This window comes from Prunus dulcis, chromosome 7 (genome assembly GCF_902201215.1).
Source record: "Prunus dulcis chromosome 7, ALMONDv2, whole genome shotgun sequence".
NCBI lineage: Eukaryota > Viridiplantae > Streptophyta > Magnoliopsida > Rosales > Rosaceae > Prunus > Prunus dulcis.
In genome coordinates this window covers 20,834,197-20,849,237 of record NC_047656.1, presented here as the reverse complement: position 1 = coordinate 20,849,237, position 15,041 = coordinate 20,834,197, and the positions used below count along the sequence as shown (strand labels likewise).

Below are 15,041 nucleotides of genomic sequence, written 5' to 3'. Positions count from 1 at the left end.
ATTGGACTGGACGAATGTAACAGTAGTCAGCAGTCAGTAGTCAGTAGTCATATACACATACACAAATGAAAGGGGTATGAGTGACTGTCTAAAACACAACAACAACGTATGTATCTATCTATTGATGGACAGACCGTTTCCATTTTCATGTCGTTGAAATGAGGCCATTCATTAATCGAACAACCGGTTCATCCAGTACGCTTACTATAAATGACAAGCCAAAAACTCTCCTGGAAACCAAACACACAGCTTTTGCTTTTGCTTTTGCTTTTGCCCAAAAAGTTCAATCTTTTTTAGGCTACTGACAGCCTCCTCCTCCTCCTCTTCCCTTCCATGGAATTCAACTTCCGATCTCTCGACAAAAGGTCGCCTCCGCCGCTGCCTTCCACCCTCGGCTACTTCTCCCAACATCCACACGCATTGCGAGGTTCACTGTTTTCTTTCTTGCTCAGACTCAGAAACCACAACAAGAAGAAGGAGAAAACATTCTTCGTTCTAATTTCTCCTCTTTTCTTTTCTCTCGTCCTTATTTTGTTTACAAATCCAATTCAATTCCATTTACTCCTCACTTTTCTCCACCTCTCAACAGCAACACAACAAACACAAACTGCTGCGATGATCGAGCGCCAGCTGGAGAAGGAGAAGATCAGGGAGGAGATCATGGCGGCCGAGAGACGGCGACTTCTCGAAGTCGAGGTCAGAAGAGAGCTAATGCTCGAGCGAGACATCGTTATGCGAAGAGCCGCCGCCGCCGACGGCCTCGCTTTTGATCACCACCCCCGACTCCTCCACCACTCTTTGGATCATGACCGCTTCGCAGCTTCTCTCATCAACAACCACAACTTACTCCCACTGGTCAGTGTCAGTCGCCGCATTTCTACTTGTTCTTTTTTTTGGATTTATTTTAATTTTAATCTCTATTTACACTGCATTTCTTTCTGGTGGTGGGAATATTAAGACACAGTACAAGGTTTATATCGGTTTGCTAGGTCTGGTAGTTCTTTTGCTTGTGGATCGGCACTTTAAAAGTCAGTTCCAATGGAGCATCTTAGTCATTCATTACTTTGATTGTGTTTTCCTCCATAAGTTTACTATGACTTTTTGTTATAGTTGACAACCATCAATCAAATTGATCAAGGTACACAACAATCTCAATTAATGGCTCTGCTGATCCTTTGCAAATTGATTTTTCATTTGTCGGTTCCCTTGGAGAAGCCTACCTTCCTTAATTATGTATTTGCAGCAATCCCTTCCCTTGTTCTAGTGTGGCCTAAGCCTTGTGTGAGGTACCATGTCTCTTGTTTTTTTGGTTTTGTCAGAACTTGGGAAACCTATATTCCTTTGCAATTAACTCAACACCTTGAAGATTACTTTTGGCCAAAAACAAAAGTGAGTATTTGTGCTTGCACAACAAATTTGGGAACTCCTGTTATCATATGTTGGCTGAGTTGTGCAACAACAACTATGTATGTATTTCAAAATTGCCAGTTGACATCTTGCGGATTTCGTAAACTGCATTTTATTGCGAATTTGAATTTTTCTATTTAAGATTACACAAGAAGTTGTTTTCTTTTGTTCATTCCATATTTGTGAAAGCAGCAGAGAGGGTGATGCAGTTCACATTGGAAATACTGTTGAGGTTTTTACCATAAATCAGATATTTAATATCAAGACTCTTTTTATATACTGTGTATAAGTACTCTGTTGCAGGCTAAACCTGGCCCAATTCTTTCTGGAGTCAAGCGGAAAACACCACCAACAGCCAGTGCTAGTGAGCTGCCTCCAACTGGGTTGAAGAAGAAACACAAGGAGATATGGAGTTGCGCTATGTGCCAGGTTAGTGCAAGAAGTCAGAAAGTCTTCAATCAGCACCTTAATGGTAAGAAGCACAAGGCCAATGAAGCGAGACTGAGAGCTCAGAAACTGGGCAAGAGCTCCAGTAGTGCACCATTGTCAAAGCAAACTGCAAAGTTTTCTGAGCCCGAAGAAGTAACGGAATCGCTCGACCCCAGTGATGGTTTAGACGAGAAAATGCAGGATGCATGCACTTCAAAAGAGAAAAAAGAGGAACTGCCAATGCAGAAAGACCAGTGTGGAGAGGATTTAAAGATCAAAGATGAGGTAGAAATGGTGCAGGGACCGGGGAGAAAAGAAGCAGTGAGAAAGAAGAAATTTAAGTTTTGGTGTGAAAGGTGTAAAGTTGGTGCCTACTCTCCAAAAGTGATGTTGGCTCATATGACAGGGAAGAAGCACATCGCGAGGCGTCAGGAGGTTACACAAAGTAATGTTCCAATTGCAAGTTCCCTGGCATCGTCAGTGGAGGCTAGTAAGGAGGCAGAAGATGCTGATGCGGCCAAAGAAGCTCATGAGAAGATTCCAACAGAAAGTGCCATGTCATCATCAGGGACTAATGCCAATGGGAAGGCAGAAAATGCTGATCTGACCAAAGAAGCAAACAACACTGCCAAAATTGTTGTTGCAGATACATTCCATGGTGAATAACTAGGTGTGGAGAGGGGCATGATTTGGGGATGAGTTTGGTATGTCAACTTTCTGTGTTTTATTCCAAATTCGGGTTGTAGCGGCACAGATTATTCTTTCTTTATAGTTCATGTGGCTGTGATGTATAATTTGATGAGGTACCGCCAAAACCAATTTAATTATTTGGAAAACCAATCTAATTTGATGCTTAAAAAGATTTATGGGGATGTATGATTCCAGGAAATAAATTTGATGATATTGAAGGCTTGTGAATCAGAGGAATTTATTAAATTAAGAAACAAGTTGATCAATCAACAATCCTTTTTTCATTTTCTTATATTTTTGGCTCCACGAATCAGGTTTATACCAAAACAAATCCTCTTCTTCGCCACAGACGACACACAAAGGGGCAACGAAGAAATGGAATTTGGGCCTACATTGCTATAACAGGAAGCCGCCCATTGCTATAAATTATGGGCATAAATCAATAGAAAGGGAGATCTCGATCTGTCCATGCAGAAGACACAAAACACAACACAAACGCAGTCAAAGAGGTCATTTATTGAAACTTGAAAAAAAATTTGGGACTTAAAAAATCTAGTTTACCACTGTGAGGTCTGTCTCAAGCCACATCATGCAAACCTCTAAATGAGTAATATGCTCTGGACAATTACGTAAAACAGAACTTAAAAGCCCCATAGCCAAACACGCCTCTCCAACCAACCATTGCTTGATTTAACAAGGCAAACCAACCATGAAGCATTCTGAAAAGAACAGCGTTAATCTTTCACCATCAGCTTCTCCTCTTCTCTTTGAATTCATCTACAGCCGGCTACATGGGATTTGGAACTGGACGGAGAAAAGAAACAAAATTTGGAATATCTTTACAACCCGATGATTGAAATACATATGCGAATTCCATCTATATCCTCAGCAAACTTGCAACATTCATCAACACAGAGCAAAGATACAATTAATTCCATCATTTCATCTGTATAGTATACACTCGATATGTATTACTATCAGTCTCTCATTACTTTACAAAGATGAAAATCAAAGCAGCATAGCAGTTTAATTGTATCTTTGCCACATCAAGGCGAACTTCCCAACCCACCCCACTCCAACATCTATCATTTTCAACGGTAATTCTCTACGAAAGAAATCAAACCCTTAAAGCCACCTGATCTTGCCAAGTAATCTTCCTCTTCCCTGATCGATTTGACCCATTCCCAATCGTCCTGCAAACCAGCAACTTCATATCACTGTGCTGCTCATCATTTCCCCCTCTAAGTAAACTTTTGTTCGGCTCTTCTATCCTCAATGGCTCACAATTAGCTTGGAATTCCTCCTCCTCCTCTCTCTGTAACAAAATGAAACGAAGGAAACATCAAACCTCACAGCAAAGAAGCAGCACCAAGACTCAAAATACACTACTTAGAACATTTACTATTTGATTACCGAAATCTGGTTCAAGTCAAAAACTGGAGTACTCTTTCGCTTTGTCGATGATTCCTTCACTATCTGTATCCTTTCCTTCTGGTTTAAGTCAAAGTTTGGAGTTGGTTTTTGCAAAGTAGCTTCCTTCCCGCTAAGAGCCCTCACCTTCTGGTTTAAGTCAAATTTTGGAGCAGATTTTCGCAAGGTGTCTTCCATTCCATGATTAATCCGTTCCTGATTAATCCGCAAAGCAGATTCCTTCTTACTGTAACTCCTTCCCTTCATAATTTTGGTGCGCTGGGTTTCAAAATTGTGTGTTCTCACCACATCTTGCTTCTGTCGAGAGTTCATGGACTGGTTCCCCATTAAGTATTTGTATCTTCTACTCAAAAATCTGCAAAGTCAAGAGATAAACAACTACCAAGTCAACTTTTTTCCTCTTTTACTATAATCTATGCCATCTCACAAGTGTACGACGGCATGGACAATATGGTATACCTTACTTCGGCCAAGAGGGTAGACTTTTTCTGTTTCATCATTTGCAATTTCTTCTTCATGGCCTCTGCATCCTGCAGAAGGAATGATGCTTAAATTACATAAATCCAGCTCTGACTACCTCAATGTCATAAGCCAAAAGCATCACAATCAGCAAGAGAGAGAAAAGGCGAAGATGAAGCAAAGTAGTATCTGCTATGAAAAGTTTCACAAAATTAAGAAGAAAAGGGTACCAAATAATTGTAGAACCCTAGACAACAAGATAGTTAAAGACTCACCAAGCGATAGAAATTCAGACAAGTTAACTACTACATACAGGAGAGAGCCTACTTACTCTTAAACAGGAGGACCAAAATTATAATTAGAGAAAACACCAAATGATCTTAAACAAAAAACAAAAGGTAGGAAAACAACCGAGTTAAAAAGACTACCTCACCCCCTCCAAGTAAAGAGTGAAAAGAACTCTTTGAGATGTGCCTAATAGTGCTAATTAGCTTAGTTTTGGAGGGTTGTTCGTTATTCTACAAACAAAGGTTAACATAAACATAATTACAAAGTTCCATTTCCTGTTCCGTTTTCCAATTTTTCTCTGGCAAGTCACATAGACAGCAGGAAATGAAACAAAGGGAGATCAGAAACCTACTGAGACAATTAAGAAAAAAACTGAAATTTAGCTAAGCAATTCTTACTGGTTTGAGACCCAAAAGAAATAATACACATGAATAAGATCCAAAATATTTGATTTCTCCTTTCATTCTCAAATCGCTCAGCAGCCAAATAACCATAAATAATCCAAAGCCAGGTAAACCAGAAATCATAACCAAAACCCAAAAAATATAAAAAAATTGAATACAACACACCAGATCTAATGAAACCCACAAAAGAAATTCGGCATATTATGAAAACCCACAGAAGATACATACCTTCTGCAGCTCTTCATAGTCTTGCATGAGACTCTGATGCTTGAATCTAGTCCTTGGATCCTCGTAACCAGCATATGAAGAAGGCTCCATAGCAAGAACCCCTTTCATCTTCTTCATCAGATCACAAAGAGATATAACAACCCACCAGCCAAAAACCAAGAATTATAGAGGGAGAGAAAGAGGGACACAAGGAGATGGGTATGAAAAAGAAAGAGAGAGTTGGACAGGAAATAATAAAAAGAGGGTAGAGAGAAACAAGAAGGACAAGGAAGAAAAGAAAAGGAGAGAGAGTGAAGGGAAGGGAGGAGAAGTTTCTTGCTTTCCTGTTTTCTCTGTGAAACTCTGACCAAGACAACAAAAACCCAAAAGAGCCCACATAACTCGGTGAAAAATAATGTTCTTTTGAAAGACAGTGATGAAGATGGGATTTTTTGGGGGGTTGCAGAAGGGTATTTCTGGCAACATGTTTTAAGAGAGAGTTTGTGAGGTGGGTTTGGTTGGAGGACATTTGAAGACATCTATCTTCTCTTTCTTTTCTTTCCCCTTCTTTCTTTATTTTTTGTTTTTCTTCTACATAAATTTTGGTCCAGCTGGGCCATTGAAGAAAGAGAGAGAGAGAGTTGGGTGTGGTGTGGACTCTTCTTTGTTTTTGATGGGGAAGGGTGTGCGTGTAACTTCAATGTTCCTTCTTTCTTTGGATGTGCGTTTTTCTCTGTGATGAGAGAGAAAGATTGGTTTTTTAGAGAGATAAAGAGAGAAAGATTGGTTTTTTAGAGAGAGAAAGAGTAGGCATTGAAGATGGGGCTGATGATGAAAAAAAAGGGCAGAAGATAAATGAGATGTTGCTGTTTTCTGATGTGCTGTTGCAGTTGTAGGTATTGGTAGTACCTTATTTTTAGGCTATGGATTAGGTTGGTTTGGGTAGTAGTGATGGTGGTGTGTGTGAAATAATGGAGGAGATGCTTTTCATTTTGCAAATATTTTAATTTATACTGGTTGGTCAATTGCTGCTTATTTACTAGAAACCCCCTCTGGTTTTCTTTGATTCAAAGGATGCTCTCTCTCTCTCTCTCTCATCTCATCTTTTCTGTTTTTACCCAAACAAAGCTTTTTGAAGATCTTGCAGATAAAAGAAGAACACCACCCAATTTTGGCTTCAAGCCAGTAACAAAGTTGCCAAAAAATCAAAATTCTATCAATCAATGGCTTTTTTTTTGTATTAGAAGGGATTATTCGACGGCAGACGCACTCTCTCATACCGTACGAGGGTAAAGTGGTAATATCACGTCTTCAATGAATGGGAAAGATGCCATTTACACCATCACACCATAGACCAACGTTCTGGAGACTTTTTGTGTAACAGCAGCTGCCTACCTCCCTAAGCCATTTAGCCACTACAGTTGATGGAACTGCTTCATGGAGCCACAGAAGTTCTATTTCTAACTACCAATTTTCCCTTTTGTCCCTCAGAAACTTCACGGCAGACTGGGGACCATTTGGTAATTGCAAATCCTTCTCTTAAAGATTGGCTCTTTTTTGTGCAGAGAGCCCTTGGCTTGCAGGGCAGCTGAGGATTGAAGTGAAGAAGACCTGAGAAAGTAACAAACTTTGTCGGCCTGCCTGCCCTTTTGTTTAAAAATTGAATTTTCAGGAATAAAGATAAATTTTGGGATGCATTTAACAGTTTGTTATGTTGAGAGTGAGGGGGAGAGAAAGAGAGAGAGAGAGGGTTTTTGCCTTTTGATCCGCTTTTCCCAATACTCGTATTAATTAATTCCAACAGAGAGGCGGATGTTATGGGATGTGGACTTTTTGTTGTCGTTGTTGCTTCTTCCTCTTTCTTTAGCCTGGTCCTGGTAGAATTTCTGTACTGTACACACATAAATATACAGCAGGTCTAATCTGAGGGTTTTTAAGTAATTTGGTGGCAATTGCTTGCATTTGGGTTTAGCTGCAAAAGCCAAAAGGTCAAGGTGTGAAATCCAAACAGGAATCAAAGGGCATCGCGTGTTGTTGATTTATGACAAACAAACAGTATAAAGGAGAGAAATTTGAGAAACAGTCTTTACTTTATTATGCAGGAAAGAAGGAAACCACAAAAATTTAAAGAGGAAACTGCCGAAAACGTTCAACATGAGCATTACCATGCCCACGGACTTTTTGGGTTCGATTTGGACAAGTCAAGCCACCACCACCCGTTGACATCGTCATCTCCTTCAATGTTGATTTACAAGTTTCTGCTCGTTTGCGTGAAAAGTTAATGGTAAGATATTTTTATGGCAGATTGAAACAGCTGATGAAATGGATCAGACTGTTTAAGTAACAACTAAAAAGTTAAAAAGAAAATACCAGAGAGAAGCAAAAAGCCCTCCAATCCCACTACACGTGTTTTCCCTCCACTGGACCGTCATCAAAACCAGTTCAACTCGTCGTGAAGCCACATCAAGGAAATACCTCGACTTTATCTCTCTGTCGCTTGGTTGGTACCTGGCAAGCAATGGCGTCGACGATTTCTCTGATTGGCCAGATATCGAACCCACATGGACTTGGACTTGACGTCTCCCAAAGACCCAGCACCCCCTTCTCACTCTCCCGCTGTAAGTATCTCTCTCTCTCTCTCTCTCTCTCTCTCTCTCTCTCTCTGTGTATATATAATTTATGTGTTTGGTTGCTAAGAAAAATAGGAGATTGATCAAGAAAATCTGTAGGATACGAAATGTTGTTGTTTATGTTTCCAAGTTACGTAGAAAAGGCAACTATTTAGAATTTTTGTTTTTTCAGTTTATCTCCCGCGGAAATTTGTCAACTTTATAAGCTCTGTGTGTGTGTGTGAAAGATGGGTAATTTATAATTTTATTTTATTTTTTATTTATGGTTATTATAGTATGATGTTCATATTTTTACTCATGAGTGAAATGAAATGCATTTCACTGATTACACTGATTAGAAAAGCATTTGAAATTTTTTATTTCTTAGAATGTCGTTTCATAATTATTATAGGCCTAGAGAATTTTGGCATATGTTTCTTCGTTCTGTTGTTTGCTTGTTAGTAACTTGTTTATGATCTTACATCTGTTGGTTCTTACTCTTCTCCTCCTGGGAACTTTTACAGATAACTTAAGTTCAAAGACAAATTTACAGAGCTTATCTCATTCTGGTTACCGACACTTTGGGCATATTCAGAGATCTGTCCTTGTTAATGGTCTTTTTGGCGGAAAGAAAGAAAATAATGAGAACAGTGATGATGCGCCTTCAAAGGTTAGTCTTTGCGTTTTGTGTATATATAGTCAAGTAATCTGGGATCAAGTTCGCTTTTTGGTCTATCTAGTCAAAGTTGTATATATTTTTAACATAAAGGAAGGTTTTTTCGTAGCAACCTTTTAGCTCAACTAACTAAACATAACCTCCTATTTTAACTTACAACTTAGCCAACTTTTCTCAACCCCAAGCATACATGGAGGTTGATTACTGAACATATGGAATAAACTGCAAAGAACAGCCACTGTTTTCTTATGATTCTGATGCATCATCTTACCCCATAGAAGGCTGCACTTTATGCGTTTAATTCAATCAACGTCTCTAGTTATACATGAGTGTAACATGTGGGTGTGCCTGTTAGTTGGTTCCAGTATTTTGGTTACATTTTCTGTAATTCTAAATATGTATGTAATAATGATTCCAGTTTCATACTCCCATCATCTGTTAATTAAAGATTAACTTTAATCATGCTAATTGATTTTAGGCAGGAGTTCTTGGAAACATGCAAAATCTATATGAGACTGTGAAGAAGGCACAAATGGTTGTCCAAGTTGAAGCAGTGCGGGTGCAAAAAGAACTTGCTGTGTATGACTAATTATGAAATACACTGTCAACATTCATTTTTCCTTGTGTATGAAATCCTCAGTTTTTTCCCCAATTTGTTGTGCTGTAATGCAGAGAAGAGTTTGATGGTTACTGCGAAGGGGAGTTAATAAAGGTCTCTCTCCTTCTCTTCCCTTTGGGTATTTAATGGTGAAGATTCTTTTAAGCGAGCTCAAGTATTTGTATTAGCTTTATGAAAACTTTGCCTTGATGAAATGACATACAAATATGGAATTTTCACTTTACGTTGGGTTTAAGAAAAAGATATTTCTCCTCTGATACTTTTCTTCTACAATGCTTTTGAGAGTGGCTAAAAAGGGGAAAGAGTGGTTCACTAAAGCTACCATTGGATGACTAATTGTTCATGGACCTCTCATTGCATATTTGTTTCTTCAGCTCCGTCTCAACTCTTGAAATTCCGCATGATTTGCTCAAGACTTTATTTGGGTCGCATAAGTTCCCAACTTAAGTTTTGCAAAGGTTTCTAACTGATGTTACTCTTTAGGTTACTCTGTCTGGGAACCAGCAACCTGTTCGCACGGAGATTACTGAGGCTGCAATGGAATTAGGACCAGAAGTGAGTAATACTTAACTCCGTCGCCTTTCTTCAATCAGATTATATGAAAATTATCTTTCCATCGTGCTTCTTATCTATGACAGATAAAATTATAGTTCACTTTGAGACTAAATATTTCCATGATTTTAATGTACACAAATTTTTGTCGGCACTTTCTCTTGATTTTCCATAATACTGCCCTTATCTGATGACCCACACATAACTGTCTTGTTGACAATTTGGAAGATATCAGGTGTGATTTGAGAAACCCTGGCTCGATAGATGAAAATTTTAGGGTATGAAAAAGTGGCTGAATTGACTGGAAATATGGCCTCTTTTGGGGAACATTGGGATGAAAGTTGGAAATTTAGATATCTGTTATTTGTGACGGAAGGATGCATCAGGTAAAAACTGGATAAATTGTAGTCTGAATAACTGTTTATTATGAAAGTATAGGGTCATTACTTGAGTGTGTACGTATTTTGAAACCAATGGTGGGAAATGTTTGCATATGCTATTTTTTCGGCTTAGCTGTAGTGATCCCACGAAACTGATATGAATGTTTGATAAGAAGACATTTATATGTTTAACTTTTCATTTTAATGCAGAAACTTTCGCTTTTAATTACTGAGGCATACAAGGATGCACACCAGAAGAGTGTCCAGGTGAGAAATCCTTTCTTTTTAGTATGTTTATTTTCCTCTAAGTTGCAGCACTTCATCCATTTTTGGGCATACCGAAATGAAATTCTTCTTTTGTGGTCAGGCTATGAAGGAAAGGATGAGCAATCTTGCCCAGAGTTTAGGAATGCCGCAAGGACTCACTCCTCAGTGAGGAATCTAAGTGATGTTACTTATATGCATACTAGTAAGTTGTGTAAGATGGACAATTTTGTTTACGAAGGCTCGTTTATCGTCATATGAAACTCTAATTAAAGTGAAGCTTTAGAATCTGTGGCCTTTGTGCTGGCTGTTTACTAAACAACCTGATGTTTATCTTCCTCTCACCTCTATAGTAAAAAAAAAAAAAGAATTAGAGACTGAGGAGGATAAAATATGGTGATCTGTTTAACTGTTGTCCATAAGTTTCACTTTCACCTGAGCTGTGGCAAAATGCAAACAATGGGCAACATGAAAATGGATTCTTGAAGTAAAGTACTAGGAATCTGATATGCATGTCGCAGTCCAAAAAATACCTTCGATTTTATTATGCTTTGCAGTGTAGAACTTAGAAGTAATATAACAGCAGCATGTTCAAAATATCATGATGTTAAATGAATTACAGTGCCATCAAAATACGAATGCTCCCTAATTTGAATGAATGCTTCCTAATCTAGCTGCCCCCTGATCATCACCCTTGATTTGTTTGTGTTGTGGGAACTTGGCAAATATATATGCATGTATATTTCTGGTTAAGTTGTCAGTTACGTTTTGGCAACTTTTTTCCTGCTAAAAATGATTTGAAAATAATGAAAGCTCTGTTAGGCTGAAACAGGGGAACCTCATGTCCGGCTCCTCGTACAGTTGCAAAGGTCAAGCCATCGTACACTTCTGTCCATCCTCCTACCTATGAAAAAAAAAAAAAAAAAAACCTTTATTGACAATTTAATCTGCACAATAGAATAGAATGTGATTGTAAAAATTGTTGAGGATGTTGCTAAGTCATTGTTTAAGTAATTCATGGGATTAAGTTGGATTAGTGTGATAGTTCATGGAGTAAAATGGCTGAAAATACCTGGCCGCCGGTGTACCAAGGATACCACGGGGTTTTGATAGTAAGGTTGAGATGATTGAGGGCAAACCGAGTGGCAGTCACTGGAACGACTGAATCTGTGTCCCCACTGCATGAAAAGGTAAAAACTATCAATAGCATAAATTGCTATTTCTGTTTATTCATAAATTAAGAAATATTATTCCTCTTGTTATGCAAGCAATTGATTAAGAATGCAAAGAAGTTGAGAGTTACCTGAAAACCCAGATTTTTAGACCAGCTTTAATAAGCTGCTTGTATGTTGGCAGCATGGAATCTTCAGAATCCTTCCAATTCTTGATAAGAACATCACTGCCCCCCCGAACAAAATTTAATTAGAAAATTTGTATCAGACAGACAGATGCTCTTAACAACTTTTCTTACTGAGATTGGATTGGGAACTTAAAAACCTGCAAGCAGTCCACTTGTAAGGAATTCGAGTAATGTTTGCATGCATTGCCTTCTGCACATCCGGCCGGTTATAGTATTTCTCTGCATAATTCTCAGTGCAGGGATCGTACCCAGAAACACGCCGGCGAAGAAGAGTGTTTTTTAGCCTCAGATGCCTGTTGGTGTTGTTGAGCATTGTCAAGCAAAATGGTGTATAAATGCTGTACTGATCAATATCTCCAAAATCATGGTTCATGGCATAATTTACAGCAGCATCGCATTGCTGTGATGCTCTTTCTGCTGTGAAATTGCAATGGTTGAGGATTGATCGGTACGTTTGATCCGATATCATGGCATGGCTCCACCAAAACGTGACAGTTCCAAGGCTATCATAGTAATTATCTGTTACAGCGTTACCCACCTGCACAGTTTGTTGCGAATGAAAAAAGCTCAAATTATTCACAAACGATCACAGAATTAAATAATAATTATTCTAGTTGTGATTAAAAGTTGGAATTTTCTTTAGTGTTCTAGTTGTCAACTTACAATAAACCCCTTGAGATTAATGATAGAATGGGAATTCCCTTCGTTGTAAGTGACAATTTCCCTAGCCAACTGAGGAACATAATGGCCTGTACATGTAAAACTAGTCAAGTTTGTAAATTATAGCTTTGTAGTTTTGTACAAAATGAAATGGGGATTTAACATTGGTGATGTGAAGAAAGAATTCCCTTTCCCTTCCATTGTCTACCTGCATAGCTCTCCCCAGCAATGTAGAATTCTCTGTATTTGTATTGAGGAAACCTTGACAGCCACTTAAGTAGAAATATTAGAGCATCCTGAGCTGTGTATCAAAAGTATATATGGCAGAAGAAGGTGATGATTCAGAGAATTGATTATAGGGTAATTAACGGTGCTGTTGTGATTCTTTTTACCTGTTCTTTTGTCCCCAGAATCTTCAAGGTCACTGCTTGTATTTGTATATGAGAAACCGACACCAGCAGGTGATTCAAGAAACAGAATATTAGCTTCTGCAATGACAGCAATGGAAATTTATACAAAAGTGGTAAAATAAGTCGGAAAATACTTCCCTCCTTATCATGTGTCAAACTCACAAAAAGAAGGCAAGCAGTATCGAAATAAGTATGTGATATATACGCCATACAACACAGAGAAAGAGTATGGTTGATTTAAAGAAGACTGTATTTGCCCACAACACAAGAAAAGGAAAGAAGAGAGAAACAGGGTATCTCATTTATGTACCTCCGTTCCATGAATACTTGTTGAGATAAAGAGATGAGCCGGTTGTATTAATCCGAAATGGGCCAAGTTCCTCTGATGCTCCATATGCCACTGATGAGCAACCTGGTCCTGAGCGGCAAGTATATGATTGATGATTGATGATTGATATTTCAAAACAATTTAATTTTCAATACTTTGCTAATCCAAATTACTAACTATTTTCCAATTTAAATTTGAGCTTGTATTATTTAAATTAAACCCAAGTTTGAGAACAGCAGAACTCAATAACACCACCACATATCATTTTAATTAGTCGTCGTCACTTTCTCATGACATGAGCACGCGTGAAAGACAGAGAGAAAGTGAGTCAGACAGAGATGCATTTCTTTCTCACATGGACAATCAGGAATTCGAGTAGTGTGTAGAGTTTAAGTGGAAAAGTTGGCTGGTTCACTTTGGTTTGTTGTGGCATTTGGTGTATGGTGCTTACCGAAACAACTAAACACGAACGACAAAGAACGAAAAGTGACAAAAGATTGCATAGGCAGAGGCTTTTTGAGTTACTGTCCATGGGACTATTTCAAAGAGAGAATGAAGGTCAGTTTGTAAAAGAATAAAACCCCGAAAAGGATAGAGACACAGAGAGATCACAAGGACCCATGTGGGTAAGGTGTGGATTTTTCTTTTGGTGCATGCGAATGCGATGCTGTGTCTCATGTAATGGATGAGATAGCTACCCAGTTGGTCTCGCTCTAGCTATGGCTCTCCAGAAACGCTTGTGTGAGACGGGGCCATCCCTAATTAATTACAAACTGCTAAATGAAAAAAATTATTACACGTGACATGTCGTGATTGGAAGTGGTATTCCCATTTACACAACTACAAAAACTTATGAGCTTATTAATTAGAACTTAGTTGTAAGTGGAAGGCTATTGTTTGTTTGTTTGTTTTGTGGTAAATAAGTGTGGCAACACGTGTGAGAGCAAGTGGACTTTAAATTTATGAGTCTCCAGTCATTTATTAAGAAGCAAAAATAGTTTGCTCATCATTTTGGCATCTTTGACCAACCCATATAAGTATAACACTCAATAGTGACACAATTTATGCTCTAATAAATTAAGTACACATCAAGGCCCCCTTTTTTGATTTCTTAAGCACGGAGGTCTGCGGCATGCGCAGATACGGAAGAGAAATCACAATATTAAATGCTTTAATGAGGAGTTGATAGACTGACAGTTTGTTAAATTTTCCAGTACAAATATAAATTAAATAAAATTAAGAAAATGATAGATATACAATGTGAGTAATTCACTCGTGGTAATTAATTAATTAGGAAGTCAGAGATCTTGAGATAGATAGATATTGAAGATAGGAATTAAATAAATAATTTATTAAACTGACCTCCGTTGAGCCAAAGAACGAGGGGTTTGTTGTGAGGAGAAACAGTAGCAGCTTCAGTCAACCAGTAAAAGAGAGCTCGGCCATGATGCTCGTTGACCGTCACATAACCAGAAAACTGCGAGAAAGACACTGGTGGTTGTCCCGGTAGTGCTGAGATTCGATCTAGCTCTTGCTGCTTTGGCACTGCCATTGTTGCAACTACAGTAGCTAGTGCTAAGCACAAAATTCCCACAAAGCTATGCAATGATATTGCCATTGAGCCTTGCATAACCATAAAGAAAAAAAAGGCCCGCCTGTGGATTGAGAGTATAGTTTTCTTTTCTATATATATCTCTCAGCTGCTGCAGGTGCAGATATTGAAGCCTTCAATTATGCTAGTAGCCTGCAATGCGTGTGGCCTCTTCCACTCTGATGATATATATGTTGTTTGCTGCATTACTACACAACTACTGCAACTTGGCCAGCTATGGTGGACCAGCTCTCTCTCTCTCTCTCTCCCCTTGCGC

At 38.6% G+C, this 15,041-nt stretch overlaps 4 protein-coding genes across 11 annotated transcripts; 2 read left to right on the top strand and 2 right to left on the bottom strand.

The window, feature by feature from the left end:
* Positions 1–225: 225 nt before the first annotated feature.
* Positions 226–2,737, top strand: LOC117634858. 2 transcript variants are annotated; one of them, XM_034369124.1, is made up of 3 exons: positions 226–427; positions 590–855; positions 1,711–2,737. In XM_034369124.1, the coding sequence occupies exons 1-3, from the start codon at positions 334–336 to the stop codon at positions 2,500–2,502; spliced, it is 1,152 nt and encodes a 383-aa protein (XP_034225015.1). In that variant the 5' UTR covers positions 226–333; the 3' UTR covers positions 2,503–2,737. The 2 variants fall into 2 exon arrangements, with proteins under 2 accessions (XP_034225015.1, XP_034225014.1); XM_034369123.1 differs by having other exon boundaries at positions 226–855.
* Positions 2,738–3,024: 287 nt separating this feature from the next.
* On the bottom strand, positions 3,025–6,279 carry LOC117633433. The gene is made up of 4 exons (XM_034367040.1): positions 5,337–6,279; positions 4,417–4,487; positions 3,940–4,312; positions 3,025–3,841 (listed from the first exon to the last, which is right to left on the bottom strand). The coding sequence occupies exons 1-4, from the start codon at positions 5,451–5,453 to the stop codon at positions 3,644–3,646; spliced, it is 759 nt and encodes a 252-aa protein (XP_034222931.1). The 5' UTR covers positions 5,454–6,279; the 3' UTR covers positions 3,025–3,643.
* A 320-nt stretch (positions 6,280–6,599) lies between these two features.
* Positions 6,600–11,365, top strand: LOC117633435 (nucleoid-associated protein At4g30620, chloroplastic). 7 transcript variants are annotated; one of them, XR_004586656.1, is made up of 8 exons: positions 6,600–7,933; positions 8,449–8,594; positions 9,079–9,179; positions 9,273–9,312; positions 9,703–9,774; positions 10,000–10,157; positions 10,362–10,418; positions 10,519–10,907. XR_004586656.1 is itself a non-coding variant. In XM_034367043.1 (8 exons), exons 1-7 carry the CDS (start codon positions 7,834–7,836, stop codon positions 10,585–10,587), a joined length of 585 nt encoding a protein of 194 aa, XP_034222934.1. In that variant the 5' UTR covers positions 6,601–7,833; the 3' UTR covers positions 10,588–10,620; positions 11,248–11,365. The 7 variants fall into 7 exon arrangements, 5 of the variants coding, with proteins under 5 accessions (XP_034222934.1, XP_034222935.1, XP_034222933.1 ...); XR_004586657.1 differs by having other exon boundaries at positions 10,007–10,157; positions 10,519–10,577; XM_034367043.1 differs by lacking the exon at positions 10,000–10,157 and adding an exon at positions 11,248–11,365 and having other exon boundaries at positions 6,601–7,933; positions 10,519–10,620.
* On the bottom strand, positions 10,933–14,904 carry LOC117633432 (serine carboxypeptidase 24). The gene is made up of 9 exons (XM_034367039.1): positions 14,536–14,904; positions 13,156–13,263; positions 12,828–12,923; positions 12,644–12,736; positions 12,439–12,524; positions 11,913–12,313; positions 11,719–11,814; positions 11,488–11,593; positions 10,933–11,319 (listed from the first exon to the last, which is right to left on the bottom strand). Exons 1-9 carry the CDS (start codon positions 14,807–14,809, stop codon positions 11,173–11,175), a joined length of 1,407 nt encoding a protein of 468 aa, XP_034222930.1. The 5' UTR covers positions 14,810–14,904; the 3' UTR covers positions 10,933–11,172.
* Positions 14,905–15,041: the final 137 nt, after the last annotated feature.

What these genes read in the sequence shown, in the direction of transcription:
- LOC117633435 (XM_034367043.1), top strand. Translation starts at nt 7,834, where the DNA reads ATGGCGTCGACGATTTCTCTGATTGGCCAGATATCGAACCCACATGGA. An exon ending in GTGCAAAAAGAACTTGCTGT is followed by an intron (nt 9,180 to 9,272) that starts GTATGACTAATT and finishes GCTGTAATGCAG; the next exon opens with AGAAGAGTTTGATGGTTACT. An exon ending in CACACCAGAAGAGTGTCCAG is followed by an intron (nt 10,419 to 10,518) that starts GTGAGAAATCCT and finishes TTTTGTGGTCAG; the next exon opens with GCTATGAAGGAAAGGATGAG.
- LOC117634858 (XM_034369123.1), top strand. Translation starts at nt 334, where the DNA reads ATGGAATTCAACTTCCGATCTCTCGACAAAAGGTCGCCTCCGCCGCTG. An exon ending in ACCACAACTTACTCCCACTG is followed by an intron (nt 856 to 1,710) that starts GTCAGTGTCAGT and finishes ACTCTGTTGCAG; the next exon opens with GCTAAACCTGGCCCAATTCT.
- LOC117633432 (XM_034367039.1), bottom strand. Translation starts at nt 14,809, where the DNA reads ATGGTTATGCAAGGCTCAATGGCAATATCATTGCATAGCTTTGTGGGA. An exon ending in CAAGTATTCATGGAACGGAG is followed by an intron (nt 12,924 to 13,155) that starts GTACATAAATGA and finishes CTGTCATTGCAG; the next exon opens with AAGCTAATATTCTGTTTCTT. An exon ending in CTTGGTACACCGGCGGCCAG is followed by an intron (nt 11,320 to 11,487) that starts GTATTTTCAGCC and finishes TTTTTTTCATAG; the next exon opens with GTAGGAGGATGGACAGAAGT.
- LOC117633433 (XM_034367040.1), bottom strand. Translation starts at nt 5,453, where the DNA reads ATGAAGAAGATGAAAGGGGTTCTTGCTATGGAGCCTTCTTCATATGCT. An exon ending in ACTATGAAGAGCTGCAGAAG is followed by an intron (nt 4,488 to 5,336) that starts GTATGTATCTTC and finishes TTCCTTCTGCAG; the next exon opens with GATGCAGAGGCCATGAAGAA. An exon ending in TTGACTTGAACCAGATTTCG is followed by an intron (nt 3,842 to 3,939) that starts GTAATCAAATAG and finishes ATTTTGTTACAG; the next exon opens with AGAGAGGAGGAGGAGGAATT.